Source organism: Ciconia boyciana, chromosome 15, assembly GCF_034638445.1.
Source record: "Ciconia boyciana chromosome 15, ASM3463844v1, whole genome shotgun sequence".
Classification (NCBI taxonomy): Eukaryota; Metazoa; Chordata; class Aves; order Ciconiiformes; family Ciconiidae; genus Ciconia; species Ciconia boyciana.
In genome coordinates, this window is record NC_132948.1 from 11,197,885 (window position 1) to 11,212,229 (window position 14,345).

The 14,345-nt window shown below is 40.2% G+C and overlaps 1 protein-coding gene across 2 annotated transcripts in view; it reads left to right on the plus strand.

The window, feature by feature from the left end:
• The window catches only part of TMEM132B (transmembrane protein 132B), a 259,133-nt gene that overhangs the window by 206,945 nt on the left and 37,843 nt on the right, over positions 1-14,345 (plus strand). For both annotated transcript variants that reach the window (XM_072879941.1, XM_072879942.1), the window contains one exon: positions 4,917-5,060. In XM_072879941.1, the coding sequence (XP_072736042.1) occupies positions 4,917-5,060 (144 nt within the window). The remainder of the gene's footprint in view (positions 1-4,916; positions 5,061-14,345) is intronic.

Consider the following 14,345-nt stretch of genomic DNA (forward strand, 5'->3'; position numbering starts at 1 on the left):
AAGCAGCTAGCAGCACTCCTGCTAGCATTACTGTGGGGTCTGGCTCCTTGGCATGAAGTGGACTGACTATGAATGTAGGGAAGAAAAAGGGTCAAAGAACAACGTGAGCTCTTTGCAAGATTGTTTATGTTTTCTAATGTTTCATAAACACATAATCCCAGTTGTTCATTCTCACCATTGGGTGACAAAATGGTTTATCTTACCTGATATAATGGTGGAAAAATATAAATAGCTTTCTAGCAACCAGGCTTCATTAATATGTATTGGAAACCTAAAATGGTATTCAGCTATGAGGAGGAAAAAGTACAGAATTGCTTTGGATTATAATAATTTCAGCAAAGCATCTAATTTATATATTAAGCTTGCTTAATGGACTTATATTGCCTTGCTCTTTGATCTGAAGAAAAAGGTGGTGAATAATTTATCAAATAAAAAAAACTCCCCTAGCCCAGCCCACATGTCACAATCTGCCCTATAATTTACATTTTTTAAGAGATGCTGTTTCCAGGCAGGAGAACTGGTTCCTAAAGATTCCTTCTAATATTACAAATGTGTTTTCGCGAGGTACACTCTGGGGAAAAAAATAATAATGAAGGAATGCAATTCTGCAGACAAATGTTTCAGCTCTATGCCTTCTTCACTAAAGACAGTCATTTCAACTAAATGCCAAAAGGCATTTAGCTGTAGCATTTGTCAGCGGAATAGGATTGGCTTTAGGTTTCCCTCCTGATTTACAATTGAGTGTTTATTGGGTTTACTGTACTGTAGCATGTTTTGTTAACCTCTAAAAAAAGACATCTAGCTTGTGCATTAATCACAAGGATGATATCTGTCATGGTAAACTGGGTTGGCGTGGGGCTTTTGTGCCCTGCCAGACTTCGTGGAAAGGATGCTGGCTGCTCCCAAAGGGGCAGGAAAGATGCGCTGGTGGCTTTGGGCTGGGGTTTAGAGAACGTGCGTCCAGCTCCTGGCTCCCGAGATGGTTTCTTGTGAGATGCATAATCTATTTCCCCATGTCTTTGTTTTTCAACCAGAACAGGGGGGAAAAACTGTGTCATGTCATCTCACAGTAGCTGGGTGAGGTGCCGTAGAGTCACATGCCTAAGGAGGATTTAGGTCGGTGTGGTGTTGTTTAAAGGCTAATTATTGGGGACTTTGTGCCTGGAGTTCCTCAGTTGGTTTGTGTCATTCCTTTGTAGTCATTCCTCAGTAATCCCTGCTTCTGGTCACATACACAGGGAACAGCAGTGTTAGTAATCACAGCTCTATCATGACTCTCACACATCTCCCATTCACATTCCCCCCATTTGTCCAAAGCAATGAGTTGTCAAACATTTACCATGGCTGTGCGCAGGGTTTATTCATATTTAAATAAAGCCATTATCCTGGCCTTGAGTTTCAGTAGTTTTCTGCTCTTCCTCTTGAGTATTTCTCTCAGTAGTGCCATCTAATCAGCTTTAGGTTTTAATTAAACAGCTGTCATTTGCTTCCTAGTTCTGTTGCGACCTGATGTTGTATTAAATTTTAATTTAGCCTAGGCTGGATAAGAAGTGGATTCCTTCAGACAACAAAGAAACGCTATTAGCAGGTTACAGTTGTAATTAAGAAGAGCTCTGCTGAAGTGCTAATGCATTCAGGTACAGAGAAGGAGCTGGAGATAAACACGCACATAATTATTATTCAGGGATAGAGCCTGCAATATGAATGTGTAGCTTCCACCTGGGCTGCTTGAATTGAAGGTTTTGGTCAAGATCTCGCAGCTGAGACCCTTGACAAAAGAAATAGGAAGGGATTCCCGGTTTTTCACCTGGGACCTTGCAGTGCCAGCAGTTAGAGGTTTGTGCTGGTGGTCCCTGGCTGTTGTTCTAGATGTTTCACTGATGCTGTGCCACGCGGGAGGACCTGCCTACGTAAATCAACATTATTACCCCTCTCTACATTTCAGATTCTGTTAGTAATAACCAGCACAGGTATCTTAAATTCAGTAACACTTTTTTCTGCAGTAAACCCTACCATGGAAATATAAAATAAGCCTAACAGAATCAGATGAAACGCTATTACTCGATGAAGTTGCACTAAAAAAAATAGACTGTTTATAAATCTAATGGACAGTCAATTAGTTCAGTTCTGCCTTCATATTTCTTCCTCAGAGGAAATATATTTTTTCAGTCTATAAAGGGCCAGCTCTTAAAAAGGTCTTTACACAGCCTATTATACTTGTGTAACACTCAATCCAGGCATCAGGCATCTGAAATATTGATTTATACAGTAGAATTGCTTACCGGTGAAGTACAGTTTTTGTGAAGCAGCACCAGCTAATTAGCACGGTGCGTACCTGTACATGCTGGGAAGGAGGGAAGGTTCAGGATAGTGCTTGTGTCAAGAGTAGGATGAGCATATTTCAGAGCACCCACAAATAGCAGGGTCGCGAGGTGTCTCTTCTAAGACCTTTTCTCTCATGCTCATCTTCACAGGGAGTTTACAAAAGGAATGCAAATGTCTTTATAAACTTTGCATTATCCTTGAGAGCATCAAAGTCTGACTTCAGCTTGGTAGCTAAGCAGCACTTAGAGTTAAAAGGAGGCTAGAGGTTTTGTTTATCCTTTGTCACACATGAGGGTCAACATGAGGGTGATACAACAAACAGTGCAAAAACCAAAGGAGAAATTAGTTCAGGCCTGTTGAGAACCTGATTCCAAGTCTGCTGAAGTCAAAAGAACCCTTTCATCTATGACTCAGTAGGGCTTTGGATCAGACAGTAATTGCATACAAGTGCCGCCTGCCCCTGACATGTAGGAGTTACGTAGCCGTGCTAACAGAGCATGGGGTTGGAAGTAGAATTAGTTGCGTTTGTTGTTTGTGACCTTGGCAAAAATAGTATTTCCCCTGATGCACTGAAGACGACTGTCTGTTGTTGAAGAATGGCTTAGAAATAGCATACTGGCAAACTGCTTCTTGGGAGCATTTTGACACAGGACCACCATGTCTTCATCATATATCTGGCATATGTTTATATTGGATTGATGGCTTAGGATTTTTAGGATATTTGCTGTTGGTTTGAAGAAATCTACCTACCTCTTTTCTGACATAGTTGTGGATGAAGTACCCTCAGTTTCTCTTTGTCTGTCTTATACAACCTCTTTCCACCTGAGGTGCATCTAATTGTTTTCTTTCACCTGGCAGTGCATTTTCTTCTTAGTTTTGTTCACACCTCAGTCTTTGTAAAGTTTTTACAGTTGTTCTTTCACCCTTCCACTTTTGTCACATACTTCTCTCTTTCCCAGTGTCCCTCCCTCATGGATGGCAGCTGGTTATAAATGAGCCCATTCAGCATAAACAAAAACTAGACAGTCATTTACTGTGTAAAACATCTGGTTTGTGCCTCACAGAGAACAGAACAAAGACGGTATATTTATGTCATGAGGTATTATTCAGAAAAGCATCTCTATTCAGGACAACACTTAAACGCATGCTTAAATCACATTGAAGTCTAAGTGTCAAGTTGAGCACGTACTTTTAGTGCTGTTCTGAACAGAAATGGACTCGAGTACATGCTTAAATGCTTTTATGGAACATGACTGCCCATAAAGCTCTAGTAGACTATATTAGTTAGCTGGCACTAGTGTTATTAGTACTTCAACTCATTTAATTCAGGGTGCTTTTTGTAGAAGTTTCCGAATATTGATTAATAATACATCTTAGTTGCAAGTATTTATTGGTCTTCTCCAGCCGTCCTTAGCTTGTGGTCAATGCCCATTATTTTCTATCAATCTAGCTAGCAGACAGAAGCAAATGATAGTGAATATATCTCCCTATGCAAGCTGCCATCAAATTTTTCACTAAAATCCATTTCTTCTTCCACCAATTCTAATAATGGAATTTAAAGTTAGATTAGTTTGAAGCAACTTTTTTTTTTTCCCCCCAACTGGCAAGCAATTAGTTTTATGGAAGTTGAAAAATGAAAAGTGGATTGATTCAAAGCAGTATTTCCTATAGTAGGCTTTTCAAGAAGACTGAACTGAATCTCTACAAAAGCACGGATCGTTCCTTGCCCCGCACGTGTGTCAAGTTTTGGGCCTGCAGTAAGCACTGCTTAAGCAGAGACAAGCTGCTCTGTAGGCCTTTGGAGGCTGTCCTCCTCCAGTCTGCATACCTGCTTACACAAGGCAGGGACCTCTGTAGCGACTAATTTGGAGTAATTAATCAAACTGCAGCCATACTGAGACACAGAGGAAGGCTGTGCTAATGGAGTCATTAGAGTGCCAGCACTGTGAATTCATCAGGATTAGAGATAAATGTGGTAAAACATCTCTAGGTGGGATTTTGATGGGGAAAGATTAAAAAAATTGTATATGGATGGCATAACTTAGTTTGTAATACCCTACCTCATGCATAGTTTTTCTCATCATGTATTTATGTCCCAAAAAGGGAAAATGGTCAACTCGCAACACTGTTAGCTGGAAGAGTAAGGAAGAAATGCTGTTATTGTAATACTTGATAATCACCTCCCAAATCATTGGCATGATTTGGGGCAAAGGGGTAGGAAGAGTTGCTGACACTCTCTGGAGATCGTACCCGAATAGCACTGTGGTTCTGCCAAGCTGCAGACGTGCCTTTGCGTGTAACTGCGTTACAGATTTCATTGCCACAGCAGCCAAACCTGTAAATGGGCTCAAAAAGAGTAAATCCATGTGTTTGTCAAAACCAGAACTTGATGGTCCAGATGCAACTTTTGGCTTAGACGGTTGTTAAACAGTTGACTGCAGGGAACTTGAAGGGTGTGTGCAAGGAGGGGTCGCTCCTCTGCCCTGGCCCTGTCAGAGGCAGGGTTTTGGTTCATCAGTTCTGTGGCATTCTCATGGTTTTATGCTTCTCTAATGCCCATCCTTCGTTTGTGTGTGTGTGTGTGCATACAGGACACGGAAGTCCTTAACACGGCCATTCTCACGGGCAAAACGGTGTCTGTTCCAGTCAAGGTTGTTGCTGTGCAGGAGGATGGGTCTGTGGTCGATGTTTCTGACTCCACCGAGTGCAAATCAGCTGATGAAGACGTCATAAAGGTAAGGCACCCACATGAGGCAGAGAACGGCGTTTTAACCCTTTTCTCCTCCATCATCACCATATTGGGACCTAGCTCACTGTTGTTGGGATTTTACATCAGCCAGTTGTTTTACAGTCATGCCTGTTTCTGCGGTGGCAGGTTGTTTCCACTGTGCAATGAGGAGAGTGGTCTCCAGAGGTTATGCAGGGTTAGCACATTTCCGTAGGCTGATGCGGAGCCATTTGTGCTGGTGTGTTCCACATGGGAGAGAACCAGCAGCCCTAGTCTTTCTTTGCTGCCCAGCCAGTGCTGATGAGAAAGAATGTGTTGTCTGATACATCCCACTTAGGAAAAGTCAACTCCCCACACAGGGGTCTTTGTTCTTGTGTGGCCTTTCTGCATCCATTATTTAATAGTAATAATGCAGTATATTGTAACAGTGTGCAGCAAGGTTTCCTGCATGTTTCTGACTGCAGCACCTGCTTTCCAGTCAGGAATTTCTTATAAGTAAAGATACTGAACTGTACCAAAATCTGGAGGAGCGTGACAGAGAATAGAAAATAACAACCATATTGCAAAAAATCTTAAAACGAGAGCTGGGAGCTTTTAAACAATGTTGTGTTTTGTTTTGTTTTTTAAATAATATGTTCAACTGGTTCTCCCTCCCTGACATTGGGATGAAAATAGCATTAATGTGACTTTATCAAGACATTGACTGCATGACTTCTGACACCATTGCATGGCTTTCAGCTTTTAGCTCATTATTATTTTTAGGCATAAAAGAGGTACTTTTGAATACCTTTAATAGGTTTATTTGTTTTATTATGTGGTTTGGGGGTATTTTTTTCTTGTTTTAAATGAACTTAAGAATTGACTACAATTAATTCTTTATAGGCGTGGGGGTTTTTTGTATTATTTATTAATTTCTTAGGGTAGTCCTAGAAAGGTAGTTTATTTGCCTCAATTCCAGGAAAGTGCAGTATATTATATACAAATGCTATAAAAATAGGGTAGTATAGTCATCCTTTTTACATAGTAATCCTGTAACCTGTAGATCTTATGAGAAACTCTCTCTGTAGCTTTCAGGAAACAAGTTCCTCCCTATATTCTACCTATCAATTGTGTCATGTGTGAATGTATTCCAGACCTGAGCACTTCTTTAAGTTTTCTTCAGATTGCATTGGAAACCCACATCCTTTACCTGTGTACTTTTAACCTATTATTATAACCTCTTTGTAGATAAGACTGCAAAGGTCCTAGATAGCTTGTACTTCATCAGATAAATTTTCATGTTCTTTAGCTGGCTAAAGAATTGCACACAGCAAAGCTATTTATTTTGAAGATGATATGCTGAATCAAAAAATTCACCTTCTTATTTTTGACAACTCTGAATAAGCTTGTTACCATTTTTTGGAATAAATTACATCCCCTAAAACAAACAAAATTTCATTACATTTTAGGTCCAACAACAAAGAAATTCCTTTGCAGTTAAAAAGCTTACAGAGCAACTGTACATTTTGTAGATATTTCCTCTTTCCAAGACCTGTAGGTAGGTGAAAGATGACATCCATTTGATCCTAGGTAGCTATAGGAAAGGCAAGATGGGTTTGGGCAAAAGCCCTAGTCAGGCAACCTCTACTTGCTTCCAACTTTTTTCATTAAGATTTATCTCCATTTAACATGAAGGCAAATCATTCATAAATAAGATTCAAGTTACTGGGCAGAGGCATGTGTGCCATTGTGTCCTCAGAAAAGTAGATAGCTTGGGGCTTAGTTATACAATAATGATGCCTAGCAGTTTTCAGACCTTAAAGCATTTTGCAAAGGACATCAGTGTAATACTCTCTTTTCATGAAAGTGAGTTTTCCAATGTTTAGCCTCAGCCAGTCATGGAATAGGTCTCTTGAGTTTCTAGCCTGTGCCCTAGCTTCTATATTTTCCCTTATATATCAGGCAGGGAAAGAAGAAACCACATCTTCTTTTTCTGGAAACCAAATTTCCTTGAAAGTCCTTACCAGAAGGAACATGAATGAATATCTTTTTGCTTATGACTAACTTAATTATCAAAGGAACAGACTCTCCTGGTAAATTTTGCTATTCTTTTTTTGCTGTGTACCATACAGCTATTACCTGATTAGTGGCTATTATTTATTAGTTCACAATGAATTGTTCATATTATAAACTCAAGCACCAAGTTATATATCAACATATTGCTGAGACTGTCTTGTCTTTGCACTTCAGAAAACCAGATTCAGATCTAAAAGATGGTGTATATGGACTTTTGTTTCTATTAATTGAGTTTCTAGTATTTCTAGGACTTGCTGTAGTTAGAGAATACTGGACTGAACCAGGTGGGAAAAGGTCAGGAAAAGGACTCCTATTCCTCTTCCACTAATAAAATTGGTATCTGCAGACGTCAGGGAGACGTTGCATTTCAAAACACTGTCTGTTTAAAGTCCATTTAGTTCAATCAGCAGTTGTCCATATGGATATCCTGTCAAAGCTGGGCATGAAGTTGTTCTGGTTTGCAAATTTAAAAGGTCCACTGAAGCTGGCAACTAAATAAGACTTGACATGACCTCTGTGAGCAGAGACAAGATTTCCAGTTGCAGTTGTGGATTTATGCACTTCAAGAAAGCAAAGCTCTTGCCCTTTGACCATCTTCCTTTCTTGCTTTTTCAAAACCAGTTGTATTTCTAGGTGGAATTAGACCTGCTCCAAAGCACCTTCAAGTTGATGAGTGTCCTCCCATTCCTTTCAGTGATCTGGATAGAGCAGACCAAAACACAGGCCAAAATTCTGCACAGGTTTTACAAGATTTGCACTATAATTCCCCCTTTTTTTGGTAGTGACTAAGTCGGGTATAAATCAGGTCTTCATTTGACTGCTCTGTGAAACTATTTGGTTATCAAGTCACTGACAGAAGCGAATGCCTCTGGGACTCTTTCCCAGACCTGGTACCCAACTCTAATATATTGACTTAATGAACAAAAACAAGAGGTCTGAATGTGGTCTTCACTGAGTTCATCTTGACTCATCCTGGTGATATAAAATGGGAGTAATGTTATTTTTGTGAAAATTGCAGCATCCTTATAATGGATTTCAGTCACAAATTACGGAGAGGTGCTCTCAGACTGAATGCTGTTCAGGCATAATTTTTTAACTGGAAATACACGTATTGGTTGCAAGATTGAATCCATAATGATTAATTAGCTGAGTTTAAATTTAGTACAGGGTTTATGTGCCTATATTTTTTTCAGAAAAATGCATATTCCCTTTACAAGCCCCTTTGGTAAAGTCAATATTGACTTTGCTTCCCAATTTGTGTTGCCTTTTCTGTATAGGTGGTACTGCTAGACCCTCTAATAAGACTTGTCAGGCATTTTGGATGTAATTGCCTAATCTTAAGTTTCTTTTCACTGTTAATTCTGCCTTTATTGTTTCTTTGTAATTGGAGAGATATTCATATTCTTTTGGGCAGAACAGAGAGTGTTGCATTCTTAACCTTTTATTTCTGTTTAATAGCTAATGATTAAATAGGCAATTAATGAGACAATTCTTTGATCACTTCTGTAACACCATTATTTTCAATTAAGACACAGTGAATTGAAGCTAGTTTAAATAAAACAGACCTTGGCCCAGGCTATTATGTATTTATACAAAACGTGCTTCTCTGGGTAGCTACCTAGATATCACCTTGATATAAATACTACTCAGAGATGGTCAAATAGATAGATGATGTACAAGTGATTTATTTGTAGGCAGGAGATGTGAATCTTTCCTATTCTAAGCCATATATTCCCTCAGCCTAACAGTTTAATAGCTTCCCAGCAAGACAATATTTCAGTCCACATTTTTAAAGCCTACCTAATTAGTGGTAAATATAATGAAACACACCTATTACCTTTTGACCTTGCATTTTCCAACCTTAGCATGACTTGATCCTGAAAGGAATCTCACAGGTAAACTTGCTCAGTTCAACTACAGTCCCTGGTCCCTCCGGTTGCTGGTCCCTGCAGTTGGACATGGGTCATAATACTGACCAACCATTTTAACTTGAACTGGCTACCCTCTAAAAATTTTTGATGGAAACATTACTGTAAGTCAGTGAAATTCTTACGCTTATTCCATTATTGAAAAGGAACATTTAATGCTGTTGGCATTTGAGGGAAAAGATTGGCTTTATGATTAAGGCACTGAAATGCTTCTCAGCATTAATTTCCATATCTCTTGCTGATTTCCTGTGTGACTGGGGGTAAATCACTCATTCCCCTTGGAATCTTGCTTCCTTATCTGCAGACAAGGCAGAGAAATACATCCTTTTCCCAGCCTCAGCCTGCCTTATGTAGTTTCTGAAGCTACTGTTGTCTCTGAATGGACAAAATCCTTATCTCCACTAGAGTCTCACTAACTTCTGCCACAGACTCCCTTGCAGGACTTCTCTCCCAGTGCTTTTCCTGCAAATCACAGCTAAATAGGGTTGTGAAACTGAAAAGGAAGAAGTGGTGGAAACTTGATAGAATTTATGCACAAATTATTCAGCTGCTCCGGTGATGGGCAATACACTGAGAGATAAAGGAGCTGTAGGCATGGTGGGATGAACCTTTCTATATGTATGCTGAACCATGGGCCCTCAGTCTTCACAGGTGGGGGAAAAAAGCCTTGAAGAAAACGATTAAAGCAGTTGTACCATGGCAAGGACCTCCTTTGCTCATCCACCCTGCCAGGAAGTATGAGCACTGCTGAAGTTTTGCTGGCCTGTTACAGTGGGTTTCACTTGCTCCCCACTGGCCTTCGAGCCATAGTTAGAGGAAATAAAGAGTTAGACCAACATCAGTGATGGAGGGAACACCTTGAGATGGTTGTATTACAGAGGGAAGTCTAACCTGGGGGGCTTTGGCACAGTCAATCTTTACAGCTGCTTAGAAGCTCCAAGCAAGGTCCATGCACTCCTTTTTCCTCCCTGTACAAGTGCCTTTAAAAGCCTGAACCATAGTAATTTCACATGAAGAAAAATTCTGAAACCACTGTAGTTACTTGGTAGTCGTAAACATCACCCACAAAGCAGCATCAAGTGAGGAAATTATAATGAGGACAGCTTCTTAGTCCAAATGTTTATCTCAGTAGCGTACAAATGAAAGGGAGACAGCTGCCCAATTAATTCATTCTTAGATTAGTCATATTTTCGTGTCCTTTGCAAGTTACGCAGAAATTGACTGATGGTTCAAGTTAATCTCTGCAGTAATTCAAATGGCTTCCATGGAGTTACACCATGGACTAATTTAGCCTTTTTTTTTTGTAACAGAAAGGGCCCTCAGTTGAACAGAAGGGAGTCAGAGGGCCTTATCCTGCCCATTTCTGCCCACATGTAAAGCGCAATAGAAACAGGCTCAATATGCCCAGGCAGAGGCATACATTAAGAACAATGGTGCTTCGATAATATACCATGAACTCTGTCTGTATGAGAATGCACTCTTCTTGTTAGCTTGCTAGAGGAAAGCACTTCAATGAATTATTTTTCACCTTCACCTTTTCATAATTTCCTGTCTAATTATAATGAAAGTAAAATTCAAACCATTCCTACCCCCTACTTTTCTAACACAAACCTTATCTTGAACTCTCCATAATTAATGTTAAAACAATAGAAGACCTAATTTTCCTAGCAGCAGTCAGCTAGGCTTTATCTAATGTGAAGTAAAAATAGCGTAAGAAAGGCAGGAAAGGTAATAGCTGAAACAGATTGAATCTGAGGAACGTTCTTCCCTCTTCCAGACAACAAGCAGATGAGCAGCTGAGGACCTTATTCAACAACCCTGGGCACAGTGATCTCTAACCCCAGCACAGTAACTGCTACAAGGAACCACAGGGGAAAAAACCAAGGGAAAGGGAGGGATACTGTGGTTCTCCAGTTTAGATGATACTGAATTTTTGGGAACAATTCCTTGCTGCAGACTCACAGCACATTCTTAGGACAATTTACAGAAAGAAGCGCCTGCCTGGAGTTGTTAAATACAACTATTTATGCAGGAGCTCTGAAAACAAAGCCAGAGCTTGTAATTTGCAAGTTCTGCAGCTGCTTCGCCATTAAAGCATGTGATCAAGAATATAATGTACTTGTACATAAAGTGGAGCTAATCTTGTTTCTCCATCTATCATATTTTTGAGTACCTATCACTACATTACCTAAGAGCTTTATTTTGTGGTCACTCGCGCAGAAATTAGCTCACTCCAGGAGTCCAAACTCTTTTTGGAAGCAGTGAAAATATTCTCTACTTGTTTATATGATGGATTTACTTTGGTGCCAGTTGGTTTATTACACAATTCATTTTGAACTAGATCTTATTTTTTAAGTGATTTTTTTTCTTCAGTGCTTCTGAATGGTTCAAGATTGACAGCTCTGGAGTCTTAACCACTCTGTCTTGCCCCAGAACAGGGGACAGGTCAGGGCTGCGGCAGGCAGCTGTTCAACTAGAAAGCTTTTGAAGTGCGAATGTTTAATTTGGTGAGTCCATCTCCCTGTCCATGCTGTCCTTTTAATCTCACCTGATTAGTGCCAGTGAGTCAGTATCATCAGCTCCATGAAATCAGCTGTTAACAACCTCAAGTCACTGTCAGCTTCACCTCCATCCGTCTTTGGGAGCTGGGATGTAACGGACTCTGCAGTCCATTACAAAGCCCCTGAAATAATGACTCCCCTGATGCCTGGCAGAGGCACGAGGTTTACGGCAGTGAAGCATTCCTCAGCTGAACAGAAGAATTACTTAAGAGGTGAGAATCCTGCTTGGGACTGAGGAGTTCTGGTTTACCTCCTTGCTTTACTCCAGACCTCCTCTGTGAAGCTGCTGGTCTCTGTCTCAGTAGCACCATGGTGATGATAAGGACACTCCTGGCCCAGTACGAGTTATTGGCAAGAAAGCTGTTGAAGACTTTGCACCTTGTCTTTTGTATCTGTAGGCAGGTATGCCTAAGTTAGAGCAATAATTAAATAGCATTGATCTGCTTGCAATTCATCAAACTTATAAATTAGAGCTTCTTATGATTTCTAGTTATTTTGGCCAAAAAACTCAACCCCTTTGCCCCCATACAAAGTTCATCTTTATGAGTCCTAAGAGATAGGCAGCAGAGTACGGCAGATCTCTCTACAATATGTCGACTGTTGAATTAAGGATTTTGCTTTTTGTTGAAAAAGCAGAGGTTCTGACATTCAGGTCACCAGATTCTGCTAATTAGTTTTCTAGCTAGACAAAGTATGATCAGAAAAGAGTAACATAGCCACTTACTGCATATTAAAGATTTGTCTTAAAAACCACTCTTGTTACACAGGAACAGGTTGAAATCTATATTGTTTTGTCATTGTGCCAAGCTAAAACTTTGGGTCTAGAATCATATTTGCACACAAAACGTCTCCATGTACAGCAATAATGATGCCAATGAGGCAATCGCACAAAATCACATATTGAAGAATTAATATTCTGTACACAGTACACATTGTACACAGTTTATAGCAAAATATATGTGTGTATCTTCCTGAAGCTATTTTTAAACACACACAGTCTTCAAAGCCAGCTTCAGAAAACAGTGTTTTGTCTGGGAGAGGATCCGTTAAGAACAGACCATGCCGACATGTGCAATTACACAGATTTCGGCAGAGATGCTTATGGTGTCTTCCAAGGGACCAGCTGCTACTTCAGAGGAGGAAAACAATTCTATGGCTTAGCATTTGGCTGCTCTGAGAGCAGAAATGCAAAGGGCATGGATCCCAGTCCTGGGAAACAATCATTAGCCTGAACTGCGATATTGCTTAGGATAAACTCTGAATATTTTATACCAAGAGATGCACAGAGTAAACAACTCAGTCCAGGCTCAACAAAAGCAAATGCAGCCATAAGTAGCTGTTGTCGGGAGAAAATGACAAACTTCTGGATGCTTGTTTCTCCAGGTTCTGCAGGAAATTAACTCTGCTTTATAAACTTTAATGCAGCTGGCCATTTAAATATTTTAATTGCGGATGCGTGAACCTCATGGATTCCGAGGCTTTTATATCTCTTGAACTATCATTCCGGCTGGGCAAATTAATTCGGATTCCCATTGTCATCAACACCCCTGGGGCCAAAACGTGCTCTCAGCTGAAGTCACGCAACTGTGTGAAAGGCATTGGAGTGACAGAGGTGTTCCAGAGGGCAAAATTTGCTCCATGTGAAAGTTAAAACAGCCATTAGCTGTCAGCTACGGGATGAGAAGTCACCTTTATCTTCCGCCCTCTTCACTGATGTGATAGTTGAGAGAAGTGGGGATTGGGCAGCAAATGATGCTTTCTGGATGGCATAGCATCCCATTTTAAGTAAGCAATAGTGTTTTAGGCACCAAAAATATACGTTAAAATGTACATACAATGCTGAATTTTTCAACCCACAAACAGGCTTTATTTCCAGAGAACTTTGTGCTGAGGCAGCTCGGCAGCGATCGGCATGCTCAACAACCAAACCTTTGCATTCCCCTGGCTCTGTGGGTCACAGTCGGATTTTGAATGCAGCTTGAGTATATGTTTTTGTGGTTTAACGTATCCACACCTGTGTTTTAGTAATGTATTCTGAGATGCATTCCCTTGAGATACATAATTGGAGTTGAGGATGGAGATGATGAGGCTGACACACCACTGTCATTTTGAAGTGCAGTTAATTTATTTGACATAAAAAGCACCTAGCATTGACAGTAACCAGCTCCCTTTCTCCTCTGTGGTAGAAGGCATTTTTGTTCTTGCTGTGTTTTTATTTATTAATATTTTTGCATTCTCGTCATACAGAATTGGAAATCAGAATGAAAACTATTTTGATTTCCTTCATAGGAACAGCAACAAGAGGAGAAATAACATGTAGCTAGGCAGATCTGTACTGTTGTACATCAGGATTGGGGTGTATCTGGGATTTTGAGGGGAATGGGGAAAATCCAGCCTCAAAGAATAAATACTGGATTAATGAGTCGGACAACTCATTAAATAAGGATGAAAGAGCAAAGTGAAGTTATAAATGGTGTTTCTTTTGCTATTTGCATGAAGTACAGGGAATGGAAGATACGCACTGGGGTGTGGCTTTTCTCTTCTTCCAGCTGCCTTACGCACTCTAGTGAGGGTACCCATCGGCTTCAGTGGGAACAGTGGCTTTGAGGTTAAATAAATGGCAGGATTTAGCATTTTGTTTTGTGTTGTGGATTCTTAAGGTCTGATTTATACTAATGTCACCGTACCGAAACATTTACTCCCACATCAAAGACTTCCTTTAATTGCTAGAGAGGTAAAGAGTTGCTT